At 33.5% G+C, this 24,205-nt stretch overlaps 1 protein-coding gene across 2 annotated transcripts in view; it reads left to right on the top strand.

Moving 5' to 3' along the window:
• Nucleotides 1–655: 655 nt before the first annotated feature.
• zfand4 (zinc finger, AN1-type domain 4) overlaps nt 656–24,205 on the top strand; it is a 51,085-nt gene continuing 27,535 nt past the window's right edge. Inside the window, exons 1-5 of one of the 2 annotated variants that reach the window (NM_001202471.1) lie at nt 656–1,061; nt 5,505–5,789; nt 16,677–16,752; nt 21,959–22,026; nt 23,770–23,959. In NM_001202471.1, the coding sequence (NP_001189400.1) occupies nt 5,606–5,789; nt 16,677–16,752; nt 21,959–22,026; nt 23,770–23,959 (518 nt within the window). In that variant the 5' untranslated portion in view covers nt 656–1,061; nt 5,505–5,605. The remainder of the gene's footprint in view (nt 1,062–5,504; nt 5,790–16,676; nt 16,753–21,958; nt 22,027–23,769; nt 23,960–24,205) is intronic. The other variant, XR_002459799.2, reaches the window with a different exon arrangement.

The raw sequence follows: 24,205 nt of genomic DNA, 5'->3' as shown, positions 1-24,205 counted from the left end.
AAATTTGCATCTATGAATAAAATGTTTAGCTAAAATAATTATGCTATTTACCAAAAGGAAAAGTCTTTGTCCTTCAAAAATATACCAACTTTGATTGAGACCACAGTTAAAGAGTGTATCTGTTTAGAATGCAGCCAATTCTGAAATTACACCCAAAAATCTTTTATAACTTCACAGTAAAAGAAATTTTTTTAACTTTATTACAAAAACTGCATAAATTGTTCCCCAGTTCATTTTTTCCATTTAAACTTAATTAATATGTAAATTTATTAGATAGGTAGATGTAATTTAAAATTTTTAAATGCTAACTTGTTACTACTTTGGCTTTAGGAAGAACCGGATACGTTAAGTATCGTTTTCTTATTTTTCTTGCCTCTTTGCTGAACTCTTGTAAAACATATTTTCTCCATTATTGACATGGGATTTATTGTTTTGACAATACATTTCTAACAAACTTATATTTAGTTCAATGTTAAACACTGTAAATGGAATAGTCACAATTTGTTGTTTGACGCTGCCAGGGTGACCGGGGTAACATCCGGGAGATGGAAAAAGGAGTCGCGAGTTTGGCCCCGCCTACCTGGCGCTTCCATTGGACGAGCGAAACTCATTTTGCACAACGGCTATTATCATTTGCTCTCCTCCCTGTCAATCAAGAACATCACAATAGGCTGCCTCCTCTTCAGATTCTTGCATTCCCTCTTAATGGAGCCGCATAACATCGGAACAAAAGCAATTGTTTGTGGCTCGCCAAAATTAGGAAGCGTCTTTCCGTGAAGAAACGGAAAAGACATCCGCAAGCGTCTACAGCATCCGCGGGTAATTCGTCGGGCTGCCCGTGCCGCTTTGCTAAACTAGCTAGCAACTAAAACAGAATTAAAGCACCTTTTATTGTGAGTTCCTGTCAGATACCAGTTCTTGGGCTGCGGAGGCTCAGTCTCGTTTACCTTTAGAGATATCTCTCTGGCTTTCGGAGTTTAGTATTCATATTTTTACCTGGGACATCAGCCAGTTCGTGATCCATTTGTCCCTCCCTGCAGATCTGTCCTGATGCTGTCAAGGTAAGATGACAAATAGGTGCACGGAAAGCCTGTTTTGAAAGTGGCTGGAAGAGGATACTTTGTTTATTAGTCGATTTTGGCGAGAAAAAAAAGATAGAAACACGTCTGTCGTGGGTTTAAAAACACTTTTGGGGTGTTTAGACTAATTGTAAGTAAACATTCTGATAACAACATCGGTTCACGTTTAAGACAGCACAACTAACCTAAGTGAAAATCGTACAGTATATTTTTGTGTCTATCTATCTAGATAGACATCTATAGATAGATAGATAGATAGATAGATAGATAGATAGATAGATAGATAGATAGATAGATAGAATATCTATAGATAGATAGATAGATAGATAGAAAATCCTAAAATGTGATTGTTAAATGTACAGTTTATTCTTATCTGTTATTATTTTTCTTGATATATATGAGTAATATATTCAATAAAAATATGATGTATTGAATAATATATACTACATTGAATAATATGATATATAAATAATATGATATATTATTTTTATTTTTATTTAATTATTATATGTATATATCTGTTTATTATTATTATTATTATTATTATTATTATTATTATTATTATTATTATTACCACTACTAATATTTACTGTGATATCTTTTTTATTTTTATTTTACATGTGTTCTTTTATCTTTTATGTAAACTTTATAAATGCTTAGGCAATAGAATTTTCATGCCAATAAAGCAATTATTGAATTGAATAGATAAAAAAACAAAACAAAAATAGAATAAAAATAATAAAATAAAAAGTTAACTGTTTATGTATTAAGGTTTGGTTATTTTAAAACAATATTAAACAAAATATTAAAACAAAAAACAAAATTGTAAAAATATTAAACAAAACATTAAATATGATAGAGTAAAATGTTATCCTTTTATGTATTAAGGTTTGATTATTTAAAAAATATATAAAAACAAAAAACTAAATATTAAAAATATTAAACAATATATAAAACATAATAGAATAACCTGTTATCTGTTTATGTATTAGGGTTTAATTATTAAAAAAAAGATTACACAAAATATTGAAACAAAAACAAAATGTTAAAAATATTAAACAATATATAAAAATAATAGAATAGCATGTTTTCTGTTTATGTATTAAGGTTTGATTATTTAAAAAAACATTAAACAAAATATTAAACAAAATTTTTTTTGAATAAAATGTTATCTGTTTATAAAAGTTTGATTATTTACAAAAATTACACAAAATATTAGAAGAAAAAAACAGAATATTAAAAATAATTTAATAAAATGTTATCTGTTTATGTATTTATCTGTCTATGGGTCAGTGATCTTTAAAGAAAAAAGATTTGTTGTATAAAGAAAAACAATAAATGCTTGTCTAATTTCATGTATTAATAATTGTGAAAATATTCACAATATAGTCAAAATCTGGATGAAAAATGGCAGTCATTCAGCATAATATAGAACAGGGGTCACCAACATGGTGCCCGTGGGCACCAGGTAGCCCGCGAGGATCACATGTGTTGCCCACAGGCCTGTTCTAAAAATAGCTCACCATAGCGCCACTTACCAGTAAGCTTCATCTAATATAGAAGTAATCATTTAAAAATGTAAATATTTGCAGAGATATATAAAAATAAAGTGTTGCACATTGATACAATAAATACAGGGTATTTCCTACCCTGTTAAATCATTGTTGATAACTTTTGTGAGAATCATTAACATGATCAGTGTCTTCACACGGATGAATATCATTAATTATTACCAAAAACATAAAATATAATTAAAAGTAAATTGAGTAAATTTGTTATTTGAGAAGTGTTTATCAAACTGGTAGCCCTCCAAATTAATTGGTACCCAAGAAGTAGCTCTCAGTTTCATAAAGGTTGGTGATCCCTGATATAGATTTTAGTTATTAAGTATATCAAATAAAACAACACTTAAACTAAAATCTCCCGGTGAAAGATTGATGTGACTTTTCAATTTCATAAGGGACCTTTTACAGCATCAATAAAGTAAATTTTATTTAGTTTAACATCAAAAGAAGTAAATGGCACTATTCCGCCTAGCCTGCTTTGAGGTGAAGTTGCTTTTGTATTTACATCACATCGGTTCATTTTTGAACAATGACAACCTGTGACGCACTCCCTATGTTTACCATGCTACTCTGAATATTCAGTCAGAAAAAGCATGTAAGTAATAAGTGTTATGTCTGCACGCCGCCAGCATGAGAGAGGGATCTGGTGGCATCTTCAAGATACGCGCCCTCGTTTTTCAGGAGGCATATCTTTGGACTGCAGGGGAGGGTCTGTGTTTCAGAGATTTATGCTAACCGGTTGGCATTGTGGCCGATCTAGGGTGTCTGTGGGGTCTTAAAAAGTATTAAAAGTTGATAAATCAATTATGAGAAAATTAAGATCCTTAAAAGCTATTAAAAGACTTAATCAAATTTTGTTCAAGCATTGTTCAAAGCATAAATATATTTATTTTTCTTCCAATATTTACAATAGCGTGCTCCATCCATGTGATTGGTTCGGGCCAGAGCGTGTCTAGCCAAGCTCCTCCATTCGGGTGATGCCACGTAATTTGCAACAAAGGCCCTAGGATAGGGCTTGTTGTTTGTGATTACTGTGATTAAATGTTGAACATATAATATGCAAAATACATAATGTTAAGTCATATGCACCTGATGCTTTCTTCCAAACACTCAATTTTTCTAGAAAATAATAGTGAAGGCGATCCACATGTAGTGAAACTGTAGAGCGAAACAGACAGCAAAATGGGAAAATGTAAGTTTGCGTACCCCTGTTTGGAAAAAGACAAGTTTAAACAGTGGCTGAAGTCTGTCACTGAAAACAACCACGTAATTTATTCTTTTAATCTTTGTTTCTTCTGAGCTTATCTGAGTTCTGTTGCATGGTTGTGCCCCATTCATTTTTTTAAGTACCACTGTTCATTAAAAGCTGATTATTAAGTGAAAAGTTTGATACTGATTAGAACTTGAAGTGGCGATTTAAATATTCTGAGAAGGTCTTTAAAAATTCTTAAAAAGGTCATTTAAATTATTTTTAGGATTCCTGCATAGACCCTGATATTGCCTACTGCACCTTTAAAGCATAGGGACAATGAGAGAGGGTTGCTTGGTGATTTCCAAAAATCTAATAAATTTGAATAAACTTTTATAATTACTGCTGTTAATCCATATTCTACAGAAGATTCAATTCAATTCAATTCAGCTTTATTTGTATAGCGCTTTTACAATGTAGATTGTGTCAAAGCAGCTTCACATAAATGGTCATAGTAACTGGAACAGTGTAGTTCAGTTTTTAGTGTTCAGTTCAGTTCAGTTTAGCTCAGTTCAGTGTGATTTAATCATTACTGAGAGTTCAAACACTGAAGAGCAAATTTATCGATGCGTAGCTCTACCAATCCTGAACCATGCGAGTCAGTGGCGACAGCGGAGAGGGAAAAAAAAACTTCACCTGATGGGAGTGAAGAAAAAAAACCTTGAGAGAATCAGACTCAGTTCGGCACGACCATTTTAATTTCTCCGCTGGCCAAAAGTCTTTTGCATACAAATAGTTACATCAAAAATACAATATCCAAACAAAAAAGCCATCAGCCTTTCATTTTTTTTTTGTTTTTTACATTGGGTTTCAACCCCTAGGGTTTTTACATTTAGATAAACGACAGAACAATAGTGTCAGTTGCACCAGATTGATTTTACAGCACTAGCTAAACTTTCTGACACCTTTACAGCACTCGCATACATTTAAAATAAATACAGGACACTGAACATGGAGGATGATCTTTTAGTGGCAGTCTCCAAAATTAAATAAAAAAAGACTTGTGATGTAACTTAAATATTGTGCCCACCAGTCTTATTAGGTGAGCTTAATAGTAAATAATAGTAATAAAAAAAATGATATGGTTGTTACAAACTTTGTTAGGTTCTTAGACTGTTGCACTTTTTGTGTTGTCAATATGCTTGTGTTTTTATAGGCCTATTGGTTTGTGTGTGTTGTGTGCAACATTTGTATAATTATAACCACTTCCGAAAATAGTGGGGGTCACAAGTCTTTGGCATTGATATTTTTGGGGTCCCAGGCTGAAAAGTTTGCGAACCCCTGCATTAAAGAACCTTTTCCACTTTTACAGAACCTGTTGTGGAATGGAAAGATTCCATTGGTGTTAAAGATTCTTCTAGAATAACATGTATTTTTATTTTTTTTATTATTATTATTATTACTATTATTATTTTTTTATTTTTTTTATTTATTTTTTTATGTTTTAACATATTATTATTTTTTATTATTTATTTATTCTTCATGAATAAGTGCCCAAAAATCAACCTTTATTTTAAAGCGCTTATCACAGATGTATTGTTTTGATGCTTGAAAACTTTTTGTGTTCCTACAAAGAAATCTATCAGACAAATAGATTCTGCTTCCCCACAGGTCAAAGCTCAGTGCATGATGTGTTTCTGCTGTGACGGAGAAGACCTCCACCTTGGGCAGGGTTCATTGTTGTCTCTTCCTGATCCCTGTCCTCCGCAATAATGACTGACAAGAGGAACCCACCGTTTTTCAATGATGACAATGTAGGCGTGCTGCACTACAAGCTGCCCTTCAGCGAGACCATGGAGCTGTTCATTGAGACTCTGACAGGAACATGCTTCCAGCTGCGTGTCTCTCCATTTGAACAGGTCGTCTCCGTCAAGGCCAAGATTCAGAGATTGGAGGGTAAGTGTTTTCTCTTGATTCATCCGACTGCACACAGTAAATGCTCTGGTAAATTATTATGTTTTAGTAGATTGTGTTGACTTTAATACTGACAATTTTTTTTTCTGACTAGTTCATTCTTTTTAAAGAGATATTTTAACAATGTTAAAACAAATACAGTTTTAGAGGTTTTTAGCAAAAATAAATGGTAAAATCTTTTTAGAATTTAACTCTACAGTGAAAAAAAAATACACATAATTTAGCTTTTTTCCCATATTTTGTGATTCATGTTTTAATTTAATTAATTAGTTTATTTATGCTCTTTCTTCCAACAATTTTTACCCTTGATAAGATCAAAAAAGTGTTTTTTAATAACAGTTTGAATAGTTTAGGTGATATATTTTCTGGGTTCGTATTGTATAATATAGTAAAACCTTTTCTTAAACTGCCAGTACATTTTCTTGCTATTTGACTTTTTCTCTATATATTATTTCTTATACATTATTTTATTTAAAACTATTAAGAAGTCACTTTGTTAAACTGTAGAGTTGAATTTTCAACGTCAAAAGTTGACAGAGCAGAGAGCAAGGTCCCATAATCACAACCGTAAATAAACGGAAAACACTTGTGAATCACAAAATAAGAACACGGTTAATAAACAGATATTTTTGTCATTGATACATTTTCTTGCAATGAAAATAGCTGTAGAAGCTGGCTTGGTGTTAAACACAAACAAACAAATGCTCTGATATAACAAGGCATTACTCTTGTTACATTCATTATATTTAATGTGTTTTGTTTTGTCATGTTTGCGAGTTGTTGTATTTTTATTGTTAGCAAAAGGTCAAACTTTGATTGAAGATTACCAAAACAAACATTTATTTTTACAGTACATTTATGGATTAACTTGCATGAATAAATTGTTCACCTAAAAAAAAAACAATGTGCATTAGCAAAAAAAAAAAAAAAAACATTGCAAATTTTGATTTCACATCAATTTTAAGTTTATCATCCCTAAATTTTTGTATCCTATTGTGTTTTAAGTATTGTGTTTTTTTCTCATACTTAGTAAGTATCACCTATATGGAGGATCATGTTTAATTAAGGATTATATGGCAATTTTCAGTCGCTCTGTGACTTTGTTTGTGTTTAAAACTGGATGCATGGAAAATATACACATTGCCTTATGCCAGGGTATCTGCAGGCTCTTAAAAAGTCTCAATGTCTTAAATCACAAAAACTTAAAAGTCTTACATTTACGGAAAAATTGTGTTGTAGGTCTTAAAGTCTTTTTTTAAACAGGTCTTAATTTTCCTTTGTTCATGTATAATCTACCCAACACCCGTCCAATCACCAACAGTCCATTTTAATAAAACTTTTAACTTTTTTTAATTTAAAAATGTAATTTTTAACTCTGTTTACCATAATGGTTTAATTTTTTCCCTTACAATAGCATTTGTTTAAAAGTTATCCATGTATTTACTGCAGACTGTTGTGCATACATTTAATTAAAACATTTAAAACATTTGTTCATTTTTTTTATTGTTGAAAAAGTGTATGTTTACATCTAGCGCTTGCTTGTTTTTACACAATATTTAAAATATTTTGCTAAGAAATATCTAAAATGTAAATGTTTTATTATTAAATTATTAATCTTTTATTAAATGGATTCAATTATAATAAGGTTTTTGATAGAGCAAATAAAAATATTTTCCATCATTTGCCATTCGAAAAACTTAGCGTTTAACTTAAAATTGTCTTAAAAATGTCTTAAAGGTTAAATTTAACATGGTGAAATCTGCAGAAACCCTGTATACATTTATGACATTTAAAATGTTAAACTTTAAGCATTAAACACTTAAAAAAATGTCTTAATATACTAACTTTTTAAAACGGTAAAATTAGCAAATATTTTTGCTACTTAAAATGACATTGTTTTATTGTAATATACTGTATTGCAAAATCCCAAAAGCTGAGTTTTAAGCAGCCACTTTTTCAGAATTGAGTGTCACACAATCTTTCAGAAATCATTATATGAGGATTTAGTGCATTTCACCATTATTGTAGAAAACTATTGAGCTGCTTTTTGAAAAAACTCTTTAATTAACACAAAAATAAAATCACAAGAACGCAAATTTGTGTGAAATGAGTTTAATTTACTGTCAATTTAATCAGAACTTACTATTAAAAATCATGTTTGGTGAGTTTATCTTTTCTTAAAGCAAGTTGTATAATAAATATATTACAAACATAAGGCTTTATAATTATTATTCTAAACAAGCCATCTGGAACACTAGTTATCCACTTATTAGGTACAAAGATACAGAGTTAAAATGCAAGTCTGTGCAGATTGCATAGTGATTTAATGTAATATAATTTAATTGAAACAATTCAAAAGCAGGCAGTGGGGTTTAGTCACAAAAGTGTAATTTGATGTTTTCAGTCAGATTTACAGAAAGAAATTGAGTCGTTTATTAACAGTTGGTACACTCTTTAATTACATTTGTTTAGCAGATTCATTCATGCGGCTCCAGATAAAGCACATGTTTTTCCAGTTTAACACATGAGCGGTCAAAAAAGTAGATGAGTATAAACTGCATCTCTCCCTCACTATCAAAGCTGCCATTGTTATTGCTCAGTTGCTAAAATTGCTGCTTCCATAAAGCTTCCAAGGGCATGGTTAAAACTGCTTTATCAGGACAGCAAATGTTAGATTTTTGATGGGGGACAAGGCTTAAAGTCTGCTTGAACTGGAAGTTGCTTAGACTTTTATTTCGTATGTTGATGCACTTCCAAGTGTGATATGGAGTATTTTGCACATCATTCTCTCATAGCAAACTAACATTAAGAGGGGTGTGGTTAAGAATATTGTGACTGACGTCAAAAGAGAAGGACCACCACACTAAACACGTAGTTTGTTTAATGTGATTTTTGCTGAAAATTAGGACTGGGTGTTCTTCATTTGTGTATTTGATTGGCACAATGCTCTTAGCTGATAAGTGTAAAATGAAGGAGACAACAAAATCATTAGAAAGCATTAAAAAAGGCAGACTGGATGTTATCGGTCCAGATGTTTATCGCATTCTCTTTAAACATTTCATTCCCAAGAGCAGATGGTTTTCCTTTCTGGATTCCTTTGACAGGGTTTGAATCTTCCCTGCAGTATTTAGCTTGATGAAAGATGAATATTTCCACCCTGTGGATTACAGGTGAAGTCCGGCTTAGTTTTAGTTCTGCCGTGTGCACTCGTACACTTTGCATCTGTGGTCTGAAGCCGCTGCCCTTTTCCAGGGATCGGTCCAGATACAGAAACAAGTACGAGATCAGATGAGAAACTTAAATACAGAATGTGTTTTCAAACTGCTGTTTAAAATTGACGAGATATAATTTTTACAATCAGATTTTAACAGATATGTTAAACTGTTTCAGTTACACCTGGTCATATGAATATGTCTCTTGCAAAAACTATATCTGTAAAATAAGTATCATCTTCAATGTGTTTTAAATCACCTTTTCGCTTTGTGTTTTAGTGTGTTTATATAACCTTTTCACAATAAGATTATCAATTTAGAGAAGTGATCAAGTGTAAATAGAGCATAGAGCTTGCTTCACTACTCATTAGGACACTGAGTGTGACATCAACATTACCTTCTCATACTTTAACCTCCACATTAAAGTTCCTAAAAGCAAAAAAGGTCAAGGGGCAGAACTGGACCTACACTATAAGTTCTGGAAGCAGGTCACCTGGTTTGTTGCGTGTATGTGTGCACCATTTACCTGGGGAAGTAATGTCAGTAGGGTGCACTCTGGGATGATAAAGATGTTGGACAGGTTGGTGTTATGTTGTAATTTTTTGGGTGTAAAGTATTAAGCCGCGGCCACGCCACACTTTTCGCCCTATAGACTTCTATTCAAATGCATGTGAATGCAACTAACCGGAAACACAAGCTTGTGCAACAAGTTTTGCATGTCGATTCATTTGAAAGTTCGAGCTTGTTGAACTCTAACCTGCAAAATCGCATCATGTGATTGCGTAAGAACAATAGAAGATCAAGACATGGCCTCTCTGGACATAAATGTACAGGATAAAGCTATCGCATTCTTTATCAAAGTTTTATCCCGCCCCTTTTTCACAGTGCCATACGAGATAATTTCGCAAACTCAAACTCTGCCGTGACCACGGCTTTAAATGTTGCAGATCAGGTACAGCCCTTCATGAAACTGGTGTTTTCAGATTCAAGTTGCTTCTTTCAGCAAGATAATGCACTTTGGTACACTGCACTCAATGTTCTGAACTGGTTGAAAGAGCACGATGGGTTCAAGGTATGCTGCCTTAATCCAGTATCACATCCAGCATCTGTGGGGTGTTTGGGACGCACAAGTTCAATACACATTGGCTCAGCCTTGCATCCTACTAGATTTGAAGGATCTGCTGCTAAGATCTTAGTGCCAGTCAGATACCAAAGGACATGTTGAGGTGTTTTGTAAAGCCCTTAGGTTCGTTCCAAATCAAATATTTATACACTGTTCTATACCATTTGTTGTATAAATAGTGTAAGTAGTATTTTCACATTGAAAATCTTTAAAAGAATAAGCGTTCTTTATATACCAGGATGATTTACACATTATTCAACTGATAAAAGTAAATGTGCTTTAATTATGTTGGATTGCGTTAGCAAAATTCTCTTATCGAAAAACTGATTTCACTAGCATTTTAAACCATGATATTGTGGTCTAAAGTAAACCTAAAGCAATCATGACAAAATAACATAAAAGCTTAATTTCAATATTAAAACATTCAATATTACTGAGCAACGGTTATCATCAGAGTCAGAAAGCATTTCTTTGCTTGAGCAATCCACAAGGACAAGACCTCAAAAATCATACATTCAGAATTTTTAGAAAACAATGATCTCAACATGTATTAAATAGGCTAAAAAAGATTTTCAGTTTATGGTTGGTGCATTACCAAGCCACTAAATAAAACAAGCATTGTAATTTTCCTGATGCTGTTTTTAACGTTTTTTAAAGACTAAATTCAAGTCAAATGCTTGTATACTTTAAAATTGAATGTTTACTTTACAAATATTGTAATTGTAATATTGTAATATAAATGGTTTATATTGCTTAAATTTTACACAGAAATAGGGGGTGCCTTTACAGTTAAAGTCAGTATTAATAAACCTCCTGAATTATTAGCGCCACTGTTTATTTTTCCCCTAATTTCTATTTAACGGATAGAAGATTTTTTTCAACATGATAGTTTTAATAACTCATTTCTAATAACTGATTTATTCTATCTTTGCCGTGATCACAGTAAATAATATTTTACTAGATATTTTCAAGACACTTCTATACAGCTTGAAGTGACATTTAAAGGCTTAACTAGGTTAATAAGGTTAACTAGGCAGGTTATGCCTAGTTCAGGCTGCGTGATTTTTGCCCCGATTTTGGCTCGCCGACAGGTTTTGAGAAATCGCCGACAAATGCCTGAAATCACAGGCAAATCGCTGCTCGTGCACGTGAGTGACAATCACACAGTATGAACGATCAAAGACGCGATCTGAGAGAATCGCCGATGCCTCTGAGATATTTGGCGTGCTAAATATCTGGAGCTGAATTGAGTTTTGACTGAAAATAACATCAGCCATCGCCTACAGCCAATGAGAGAGCGGCTTTCACTTGTGTGTGCGTGTGTGCGTGTGTGCGTGTGTGTGTGTGTGTGTGTGTGTGTGTGTGTGTGTGTGTATACCTGCTGCAGGCCAGCGGGAGGCTGGGGGAGAAGTTAAAAGCGAATTTTTTCGGTTTATTTGGACCGACGAAATGGAGGAAAAACTAGTGGAGGTTTGACAGGACTCAGGAGCAACCGTGTCTGTTTGACGTTTCATACAGAAAGAAATTAGTTTATTATCAACTGAAGTTGAGGAGAAATGGCTAATTTCCTTTAAACCCAGGTGAGCAAACATGTACATGTTCTACCCCATTAAAGGCTTCTTTCTCATTATGTAGTTAATAACAAAAGATATACTACATGTTTTTGGCTGTGAGACGTAGTTTGGACGAAGTTGTCGGCGATTCTCCCTATAGTAAAGTCATGCAATGTGAATGTCCATGTCGCCGAACCATCTTGCAGTGTAAACAAAGCAGCGACGAAACGCTAGCCCAGATAGTCATGCAGTGTGAAAACATCTGTGACACGACTACTTTTAAAATCATGCAGTCTGAACTCGGCATTAGGGTAATTAGGCAAGTTATTGTATAACAATGGTTTGCTCTGACTATTGATAAAAAAATAGCTTAAGGGGGCTTATAATTTTGTCATTAAAAGGGTTTTTAAAAAAATTAAAAACTGCTTTTATTCTAGCCGAATAAAACAAATAAGACTTTCTCCAGAGAAAACAAAAATATTATCAGACATACTGTGAAAATTTCCTTGCTCTGTTAAACATCATTCGGGAAATATTTAAAAAAGAAAAAAAAATTCAAAGGGGAGCTAATAAATCTGACTTCAACTGTATACAGTATGGTTGCCAATGTAAACTGTATATCATCTGGTGGTGATGTTTGGTACTCAGGCCAAGCAAAATGCTACTGAAAGCTGTATTTAAGGTGTCTACTTAATGTTTGTTAAAACATTTAGCTTTAATTTTTAGGCTAATTATTTAATTTTATTACTATTGTTTTTTAATAATTCAATTAGGCAAAAACAGGTTTTGTAAAATACATATTTTTTATAATATAATACAATGTAAATTCTTTTTTTTTTTTTTTTATAAGGTTACAGGCAAATAACCTAAAAAAAATTTTTTTTTCACCTCGTAAAATCTGACAAGTGTCTTCTTTAAAATAAGACCAAGCTTAAGTCTGCAATTAAAGTGTTGAAAATCATTTGCAGACATTTATTGAGCATCTCATTTTCACGTCTATGTTTATAAAATTGGGACTAACAGTTAAGGGCTTTAATTATTAACTGGGAAATGGTAGGAATTTCCATATGGGACAACACTAAATTCATACTCTACATAGTTGAGTCTATAAGTGCAGGGTTTATGGTGTGTCATTTGGGATGCATCTCATGTCATGTTGGAATAGGCGCTGTTTTGTAGCATATGGTGGACCAACAGCATTCGAGGAAAGTTGTCATGCGTTTTGGCTTATCTGTTTATATCAGGGGTGCTCAAACTCGGTCCTGGAGGGCTGGTGTCCTGCATAGTATAGCTCTAACTTCCTTCAACACACCTGCCTGGAAGTTTCTAGTGTACCTCAAAAGAGCTTGATTAACAGGCTCAGGTGTGTTTAATTGGGGTTGGAACTAAAATATGCAGGACACCAGCCCTCTAGGACCAAGTTTGGGTACCCCTGGTTTTTATCAAGCTAAAGCTACTCAAACAAGAAGACATCTAGGATAGGATTTGATTTTGTCCATAAGTCATCGATTGAATTGTTGTATTATGCGGTTTGCTATTGGTCGATCCCATGTGAGTGACAGTTGATCCCCCCTCAGACCCCTAAACATGATCAGAGATAAGAAGAGATGTTGTGCTTGAAGCTTATGAGGTGCTTAAATTCCAAAATGTACATCATTTGTAAAATAAAACACTGCAATTATGTTTATAAAAAATAAAAATTTAATTTTATGCCAACTTTAAGATTGTTTAAGATTACACAAATGGAGATTGTATAGTTTGACGGGCATGACTAGGCAAGTCATTTTCCAAATCTGGAAACAGTGGGCATGTTGGTCACACACACATACACTAACCGCTCTGACCACTTCAGGCTGTCTTCACACTCCTCGCTCGTCCTGTCTTGAAAACTACTCCTCAAGGGAATGGACACCAGTTTTGTGTTGCATGGGTGCGTTCTGGTGTCTTATTGCACTTTACACCTGATAAAGGCACGTCGATTGGCTTAATCACAGGCACTAAAAAATTTAGATGGTAACTAAGCTGAGTTTTATGTAATGTACAAGCATTTTGGCAGACTGAAGTTTGAACAACTATATTAACAAAGGAAAATGTTGTAAAGTTTTGAACATTATATATCCTGACCACTGGGATATTTGCTAGATTTAGAGCTGACATGGTTGTTGGTTTATTTGATGTACACAGGGGGGCAGATCTGAGTCGTGTTTGATCTGCTGGTGGCCTTTTTCTATGAGTATTTACTAAAATGATTGAACAGTTTCACTGCATTCATGGTTAAATGTTTCTAGAAGATCAGTGGTAAAGTATTGTTTGTGTTAGTAAGTATTTCTGATAATAGGGAGTAATATCATCAAAAAAGACTTAAAGAGCTAGGCCTACTTTAACTTGGTTAAAGTTTAATAAATATTCCTTTAAGACTCCTTATGCCTAAGAAACATTTGTTAGGTACAATTATAGATAGATCACAGGTTAAATATCATTGTTCTAACTTGTAGGCTGCAGATAAATAGACGACACACTTTTTTCCCCTTGTAATTAGCAAGGATGCATTAAATTGTGACAGCAAAAATGTTTTATTTTTATTTCTTCTTCTACTACTATTACTACTACTACTACTACTACTACTCTTACTACTACTACTACTACTACTACTCTTACTACTACTACTACTACTACTACTACTACTACTACTACTACTACTACTCTTACTACTACTACTACTACTACTACTCTTACTACTACTACTACTACTACAACTACTACTACTACTACTACTAATAATAATAATAATAATAATAATCGTATTAATTGTAACAAAATTAAATCAGATAATCCTGCAAAAAAGCTGTTTCCACAAAGTATTTAATAATAATATAAAAATATATTAAATAAAATAATAATAATAATAATAATTATTATTATTATAAATGTTTCTTGATCAGTAAATCATCATATTAGAATAATTTCTAAAATATCATGTGACACTGAAGTAGGGCTGCACAATATTGGAAAAATCTGACACTGCAATATTTTGTTTTGCTGCGATTTATATATTGTGATATGAATAAAATGTATGATAAGACATTCATATGAACATTTTGATGTTTTAAATAGCTCTATTTGGGAAATTTTTATTCATTTAGGTCAACTGGGATTATAAAGTCTTTTTCTATGCGGTGCATCTGCAAAAAGTACGCCTTAAAAATAACAAGCAAAAATAAATAAATAAACAGTGCTTTATGATTTTCTGAAGAGTCTAACAGTATTCAAGGTTAGAAATTGACAATCAATGTAAAATAACAGTCATATTATACAAATAGTTACATTTCCGGGTTTTTCAGTAGTGGAAGGCTTCACAGCTAGGTAAACTCAGATTGCAGTGAATGGGAGAGTACACCAAATATTTTTTTTACAATCTTATTTGTTTAAATAATAAAAGAAAAACTACTGGATGTTGTTGTTCAGAAAAAGGAAAAATAAATGTGGGAGACTGATAACCAAGGGAGTGAATAACGTCAAATAAATTTATACTCCGCCCTATAGACTATGCATTAGAAACACCTCACATAAGCGGTGAATCATTTTTTTTTTTTGTAATTTGAAGCAAAGATGATGCATGAAGATAAAAACGTATAAATGTTCATACAATTTTTAAAAACCTAATAAAATTTAAAACTTTCAAGGATTTAACATTATGATGATCGTTAAACATGTCATCTTGTAAAGAGGGTCCATTGCTTGTGGTTAAATATTTCTTGTAGTTTGTATTATAAAATATGTTTGTACATACTCCTCTTCTATATGTTCGGTCACTTACAGGCATCCTGGTGATTCAGCAGGATTTGATTTGGTATATTTTGCATAAATTACTGCATAATAAATAACGAGCAAAATATATATAAATAAATAAGCAGTTTTCTAGAAAGTCTAACAGTATTCAAATGCAAAAATTGAAAATCAAATCTAAAATAACACGGTCATTATTGTAAAAATTATTTTTTTAAAATTATATTTGATAATATTTTTACCTTTTAAACTTTTTAATATATCATTTAATCCAGCAATGTGACTATTGCGGTTACACACATTGGGATATCAGTGCCCAAACAATATATTTGAAGCCTGAAGTAATGACTTTATGAAAAATCTATAGAAAGCAGTTCTTTTAAAAGGCAAAAATACCACATTATTACAGTTTTTATTGTATTTTTAATAAATAAATGCAGCCTTAATCCTAATTTATCCACATTAAAAAATTATACCAACCCCAAACTTTTAAAATAGGGTCGATTCTGTTTATATCAAAAGAATAAATCCTGCAGAAATGGAAGCTCTGTGAGCATGGAGTCATCTTAATGCTCTGCTATTTCTAACGTTGGGGATTTCTTTAAAGTTTAATGTAAAGAAAAAACAAATAACAACATGAAACATCATCAAGGAGGAAAATGAATGAAGGCATTTGTCTTGTTTTGAATTCACTACTTTTTAAACCACTAATGTGGTTTTGTGGCCACATTTAAATCTTAAATCTTTCCAGTACATTTACATAAAGACATATGACCTTTTTTTTTATTTGTTTACTAATTGATGCACTTGGTTTGCCATCAGTTTTTCATCTCCACCATGATATCTTAACTAAAGCGTTCTTGAGTTAAAAGCCGTTTGGACAGTGGACATGTAATCCTTAAAATCTGTGCCTTAATGTCTCACGGGTGTGTGAAGGTGCAGCTGGATATGGATTTTTACTACTCAACAGCCAGATGTTATCTTTCTCTTTCTTCTCCCTTTCAATGATTGCAGTTCAGAAACATTCCGCTTGGTCAAGCATTAACTGCAGTCAGATGCTGACCTCATGCACCTGCAGTTGCTCTTTTGTTTGCTGCTGTAATGGCTTGTAGTTTTATGTTTATTGTAGTTTGTGTTAAAAAAAGATGTCTGTATGTACTCATCTTGTATATGACATATGTTTGGTCAATCACAGGCATCCCGGTGTCTCAGCAGCATTTGATTTGGAATGGTATGGAGCTTGAAGATGAGTACTGCTTACATGATTACAGGTAAGACATTCCAAACCAGACACTAAAAGCCAGGGAACTTTATTTATATTTTTGTCCAATTCATGGAATATCAGGGACTTTTTTTTTTTTTAATTGTGTTGTTTGACTTCTTTTGTTGTTGTTTTTTTTGTGTCATTTTATCTTTTTCCTGCTTATCAAATGGCAGTCGCTTAAAGTGATAGTTTACTCCCTAAAATAAAACTTTACTCACTATTTAATATCCTTAAAGTGGTTTTAAACCTTTATAATTAGGACTTAGCTCTTAAGCGGCTATTTTAAATACTTTGAATGCTTTATATTTTGTTACAGACATACAGTGTCATCCTGCAGCTGTTTAGCAGCTTATGAAATGTCCCAAACACAATTTTTAGCTGTCCAAAATGGGCAAAAAAAAATTGTTTTTACTCTCTGATAGTCAAAACATGTTCAAAAAATGTTTATGTTATATATGCATTAAAAACAGTCAGGAAAAAGTGTTTTATGTAAGTTCAGATCACGAGTTCACATATGGACATCATTTTTCTCTAAAAGTACATAATATCAAAAGATGATACTTTTACATGTACAAAAATACCTTGGGTCTTAAGAGGTTAATACTATTTCATAAAAGAGCTTGATGTGGTGGTTTTAACCAGTGTTGGGGAAAGTTACCTTTAAAAGTAATTACATTAAAGTTACATTGCATTACAATTTAGAGTTAATCTCCCAAAAAAAGTAGTTGCGTTACTTAGTTACTTTTTTTGGTAAGTAATGCATCACGTTACTTTTGAGTTACTTTTTCACACCTGCCTGAGGCTTGAACTCTTTCAGATTTTGCAGGGTGTTTTTTTTTTGTTTTTAATAGAGTAGCTCTGCTGCATTTATCGACACATTGTATAACCTAAACCTTTATTTACCTTTATAAAAAACAAATAAAAAAAAAAACAATGAAAACTTCAGAGAACTTCCTGATGCTGCCCATGCTATATATACAAATTTATGAAAGTTGAAAGCCATGTGTTTGCTACTTTTGTATTTTTGTCTTAGTAGTTCAGTAAAATCACTGTCCATTGAGACTATCCCCTTTTCTTCCATGTGTTCAAAGTAATGAGAGTACTTCCATCACACAGATGTAAGGTTCTGCCATGTTGGTTTCTGTCTGTTTGCACAGGGAGCTCATTCTCTCATTGAGTGTGATTCAACTTGATTACACTAATTTTAATCCAGCAATTAAAAAAAAAAAGCGAATTAATTCATCTAAAAAGTAACTCGCGTTACATTATTAAAGACGTAATTCAAAAATTATTACTTAATTTTTTTAAGTAATGCATTACTTTACTCCTTACTTGGGAAAGTAACATTATTAAGTAACTCGCGCTACTTGTAATGCGTTACCCCCAACACTGGTTTTAACAGAGCCAAAGAAAGACCAAACATAATCACAAAGTATGCTACACTATTCTATTGTTTATTTAAACCTCTTTAATATTTTTGCCATTTATTAAAAAACAAAGTTGTCAGTTGTCTTGACCAATTAAGAAAAATACAGTATCTTAAATAAAATAAAATAATTGTATGTAAAATCTTTAACTTTTAAGAATCCAAATACATCATGAACAATTTTACATCAGTAAAACCCTGACGATAGCTTGCATTTAAGATTAAAACAATGACAGCAAACAGCTTTGACATTTAAAGTGCAAAAAGCTTGAAGAATTCTAAAGGCAAAAGGTCAGCATGAAACCTTCACATTTATATTGTTACATTTTTCACATTGATCAAGGTAATGTGCTTACAAACTGTCAAAAACTATACCTGACAAAAGTCTTGCTGTCGATCCCAATTGTAAGAGCAACAAACTATAACTTGACTTCTAGTTGATCATTTGGACAAGTGGCACAATGTAGATGTTTTTCAATGAGTCATCTGTTGAACTGCATCCCAATCATCACAAATACTATAGAAGACCTGTTGGAACCCACATGGAATTACACAGAACATACGTACACACAGAAATTAGTCAAGTTTGGTAATGGAAAAATCATGGTTTGAGGTTACATTGAGTATGGGGGCATGTAAGAGATCTGCAGAGTGAAGCAACATCAACAGCCTGAGGTATCAAGACATTTGTGCTGCCCATTACATTACAAACCACAGGAGAGGGCAAATTCTTCAGCAGGATAGCGCTCCTTCTCATACTTCAGCCTTCACATCAAAGTTCCTGAAAGCAAAAAAGGTCGAAGTGCTCTTGGGTTGGCCAGCCCAGTCACCAGATTTGAACATTATTGAGCATGTCTAGGGTAAGATGAAGGAGGAGGCATTGAAGATAAATCCAAAAAATCTTGATGAACTCTGGGAGTCCTGCAAGAATGCTTTCTTTGCCATTCCAGATGACTTTATTGCTAAGTTATTTGACTCATTGCAGAGATGTATGAATGCAGTCATCTAAGCTCATGGGAGTTGTACACAATATTAATTTATTTTCCGCTGTACCAAGATTTTGTATTTTATACTGTATACTGTATTTTTGTTAAGTGACCAGACTTTTGTCTGAGCAAAGTCAGACCTTACTGTCATAATTAGATCATTCAAATTGCTATTTCGGTTTAGAAACGATTAATCATGCAGACATACTTTATAAGCTTCTTTCTTCCATTGAACATAGAAGAAGATATTTGGGAAAAAAGTTTAAAAACTCTAACCACTGGCTTCTGTATTAGGAAAAACAAATACGAATTGAAGTCAATGGTTATAAGTTTTCAGCTTTTTTCAAAATAATTTTTGTATTTAACAGAATAAAGAAAGTCTAACAGTTTTGGAACAAGTAAAGGGAGAATAAATGACAAATTTTTTATTGAATTTTTTGCAGTCACATGCAGTCACCAGGCTGTACTTGATTAATTTGGCATTATGGGAAAATTACTAAGAATAATGAACGTCAGTAAACAGTCAAACTACTTGTGCTTCAAACATGCATGTTTATGATAATACATTAAAATTGAAACGGTGGGATAAGAAAATGGCAGTTTGCAACATCAAACAGCATAACAAGTTGTTTCGTATGGCTAAAAAACAATCAGAGTCAATAAAACCAGAATTTGCACTGCTGTTACATCAAAAATAGGTGACTAGGTCATAGAAATGTAGCTTTTTAGTCAAGGAAAAGCCAGGGAATATAATATTTGGCTTAGAGTGAGAAACTTGATTATAGCAAGTATGTTCAATTGCCACGTTTTGCTGAACCTGGCAAGGTCACCGATACATTTCATTTACTCATGCTCATCTCATTCCAAATTCTTTATTACTTTTGTAGAACACAAACTGAGATGTTTTGCTTGAAGGCCAAGCTGCTTTTCTTTTCTTGATAAAATGAAAGCATACATGTGTGTTACTGCCAGACCATTTTCTTCAGCAACATTAAGTGCAAATTTTTTCCATTCACTTGAACCCTTGTGTAAACTTATGGATATTTTATTTTATGGGATCATTTGGTCATGGTAATGCAAACAACATACATTTTGGTTACATTTTCAACATTCAGTTCCCGTTGTAACCATAAAATGCCAATCTTCAATTCAAGTGCCAGTTAGGCACATCTACAGTTAAAGTCAGAATTATTAGCCCCCCTGAATTATTAGCCACCCTGTTTATTTTTCCCCAATTTCTGTGTAACGGAGAGAAAATATTTGTCAACACATTTCTAAGAGTAATAATAGTTTTGATAACTTATTTCTAATAACTGATTTATTTTATCTTTGCCATAATATTTTTCAAAACACTTTTATACGGCTTAAAGTAACATTAAAGACTTAACTAGGGTAAGTAGGCAAGTTAGGGTAATTAGGCAAGTTATTGTATAACGATGGTTTGTTCTAGACTATTAAAAATATATATATCTTAAAGTGGCTAATAATTTTGACCTTAATGTTTTTTTTTCAGTAAAAATGCTTTTATTCTAGCCAAAATAATACAAATAAGACTTTGTCCAGAAGAGAAAAATATTAACAGACAAATTGTGAAATTTTTTTGCCAAGTTAGGGTGATTAGGCAAATCATGATTTGTTTTGTAGACAATCGAAAAAATAGGGGGCTAGTAATATTGACCTTAAATATGTTTTTTTTTTTTTTTTTAATAAAAAAGTGCTTTTATTCTAAGTGTAATAAAACAAATAAGACTTTCTCCAGAAGAAAAAAAAAATGTATAGGACTTACTTTGAAAAATCCTTGCACTGTAAATATCATTTGGGAAATAATTGAATAAGAAAAAGTAAACCACAGGAGCGTGAATAATTTTGACTTCAACTATATATAACTGCAATACCAACATACTGTACATTCAATTAACAACCTCAGAACTCTCAGTCTTAAAAGATTGATCAGTTGTTATTAAACATCAGTTTCTGACTGGTATATTCGACTACAACCTGTTAAGGGCAAAACAATTAAGAAATGTGTTATGAGAAGTAATTCCTTTTACTCATGCACTGTATTCGTTAGCTTCTCAAGCCTTGTGGCTGCATTGCATGGGCAACTGTGTGATATTTAAGTAGTTATTCACAAAAAACATTTGCTTCATGGCTTTCAAATTCCATTTATGGTAGGGCAACTTAGTTGTTTAAAAAAACTGTCACTTTATTTTGATGGTCCGTTTTTTTAATTTAAGTTACATTGCATCTACATGCCAACTAACTCTCATTAGATTATAAGTAGACTATTAGATTGGGGTAAGGGTTAGTGTAAGTTGACATGTACATGCAAAGTTTCTTATAGTCAGCTAAATATCTGTTTAAGGAGCAGTATCAACAGATATTAAGCAGACAGTCTACTAATACTCAAATGGACCATCAAAATAAAGTGCTACCAAAAAACTTCTCTTTATATGCTCAATGAAAGAGAGAAAACAATATGAAAAGGGTTGGACCAACAGAGGGTAAACTATGTAAACGATGCATTTTGGGTGAGCTTTTCCTTTAAATGCAGCCACTTCTCTCTTGAGCATCCTGGCTCAGCCTGGAACTCACAGATGGTGGATTTGTCATAAATTCTCGTCCATTAATGATCCACATGGACGCTTTCTGGGAAGAGAGTGTGTATGGCTGGATGGCTCGTTGTGCTTCAGATTTGAAGTGAAGCAAATATTTATAGAGGCAGACTATAGACTGTGGCGGTTTTGGGTTTATTATGCCACAGTATGCATGAGTTTTTTTCTCTCCATGTTTTTTTACAGCATCACAGAGGGCTGCACACTCAAGCTGGTGCTCGCCATGAGAGGAGGACCTGTAAACACTAGACGAGGTGCGTATCCACCGGGATTTTTGCTGTTGAAAGTGTCATTGTGAACGACAGGTTCATGTAATGCTGGCTTCATTTTTAAATCTTTATTTTTTTAACCAAGTTATTCGTCCTATTAGTTTATTGTGTTTATTTGTAAAACTCTGGTTTGCTTTCAGCTTAATAACAATACCTTTGAATCTTGTCTGCCAGATTAAATGCCATCACTGCTCTTTGTGTATTAACTCAGACAAATTATGTCTATCATACATGATACATGGCTTTCAAAAGGTCACTGCATTATTAACATAATCTGTACTTTAAGGCAAGTCATTTTACTCGGCAGCCATCTTTGAAATGCCTCTCAGGCAGTATGCTCTGGCATTCTGTCTGAATGGGGACACTTCAAATTCTACAAAACTGTTTGCCAAGCTTATGATTACATTTTTGGAATCACCAATAAAATTAAATGACAACCGTTTCATAATTTTAGTTTCTAAACATTCCAATCAAACAAAATTGGCATATTTTCAGGTTGTCCAAGCTAATGCTCATGCACTTCTGAAAAGAATGAGGGCCTACTCACACTATCCTATCCGAACTGTTGCCGGGCCCGTTTCCCAGATCGTTTGAGAAGTGCGAGTGCTCTGAATCGGGCTCAGGCAATGTTCATTTGGCCGGCCCTGGCCCGGTTGAAAGAGGTTAAGCGTGGTTCACAAATCGAGACGTGACTTTTAAGGGACTGTTTGATACAGATTTATTAATCATTCTTACTGTTCAATGAACGCACACTGTCGTAGTTTATTAAAGACGCAAACCCCTCACTGCACGACAGCTGCACCTTCAGCAAACCTCCTAATTCCTGCAACACGAGGAATTTATGATTGTTTATGAGCGTCAAATATGGCTGATCGGTTTAGAGAAATATTTTACTGCTTGTTACTGCATATCAAATGACTTAAACAATATAACTGAAAAAAATCTCCACTGTGCTGAGCGAGAGCGCTTACTGAACAGCGCATCATCGAAGACGTAAGTGTGCTCAGGCCCAAATGTAATGTGAGTGCGGGCTGTCGGGGGAGACGGGAGGGAGGACAAGCGTGCTTTGGCCCAGTTCAAGGCAACTATACATAGTGTGAGTACGCCCTGAGATCATGACAGCAACCGCATTTATGGCTGTATTACACATTATTATCCTTTGAATAATGCTGGTCTTCAGAAGTAATTTACAACTGGACAGGTTTGTGACAAGTGAAGTCCGAGTAAATACATTTTTAGCTTTGGGTGAACTGTCCCTTTAAGACATAAAAAGATACACACTACATTAGTAAGAATGGTTTGCAAACAAATAACAAGCAAGAAACATATTAATTACTTGCATTTGCTTGCTTAATTTCAATCAGTGACTTCTCAGGCAGTGTGTATTACGGTCAATTCAACTTGTTTCAATCGCTCTTCAGCATTGTTTTCCCCGATTATGTAACGCTACACATGAACGTTTCTGCAACTGTAAACCGCATGAAAACATAATGAGGGTAAACCACTGAGCACGCTTTAAACTGCCTATTGAAAGTCTTAACCAGAGTTCTGCAGTGCATGCTGGCTTTGCTGCAACTTTCTGATCCTTCCTATGTGCTGTTGTGCAATGTTTTTGAGGTCAAGAAAAGAAAAAGAAGCACTGCTCATTATCATTGCAAGCGCACAGTTAGTTAACAGTCTGCTATCGATTAGCGTGACCTGCATCCTGCTTCTTCTGGTTACCTGCAGTGACAGTGACAGATGACTCTGTGCGGGATATCAGCGACTGCCTTGATGCCGGGAGAGAGGAGATGTGGGAAAAATCTCTGCCTAATAAACAGGTCACCTTCCTGGTGTACCGCGAGGGAGACCAGCTCAATTTCTTCCGCGTGGTGGATCGGGGCGATGGGACACTCACACCTGTGTCTGAATCATTGAGGTCAGTTCAAAGAAGAGAAATGACTCGCTAAGAGGAACAACTGCATGCGCACTACACTCTACTTCCCCTTTTTTAGATGCAAGCAGATGTTTCAGAGCTACTGTCTTCATGTGTCATGCTGTTTTAGCAATGAAGATATGCTTCAGCATGTACTGGTAAACATTGCAGTTTATTACATATGCTGTATATCACATAGAATAAAACAGTTGTATATGGTTCCATTATACAGGGTGGGTCATTTATATG

Source organism: Danio rerio, chromosome 13 (assembly GCF_049306965.1).
Source record: "Danio rerio strain Tuebingen ecotype United States chromosome 13, GRCz12tu, whole genome shotgun sequence".
NCBI lineage: Eukaryota > Metazoa > Chordata > Actinopteri > Cypriniformes > Danionidae > Danio > Danio rerio.
This window is presented reverse-complemented; position numbering and strand designations above follow the sequence as displayed.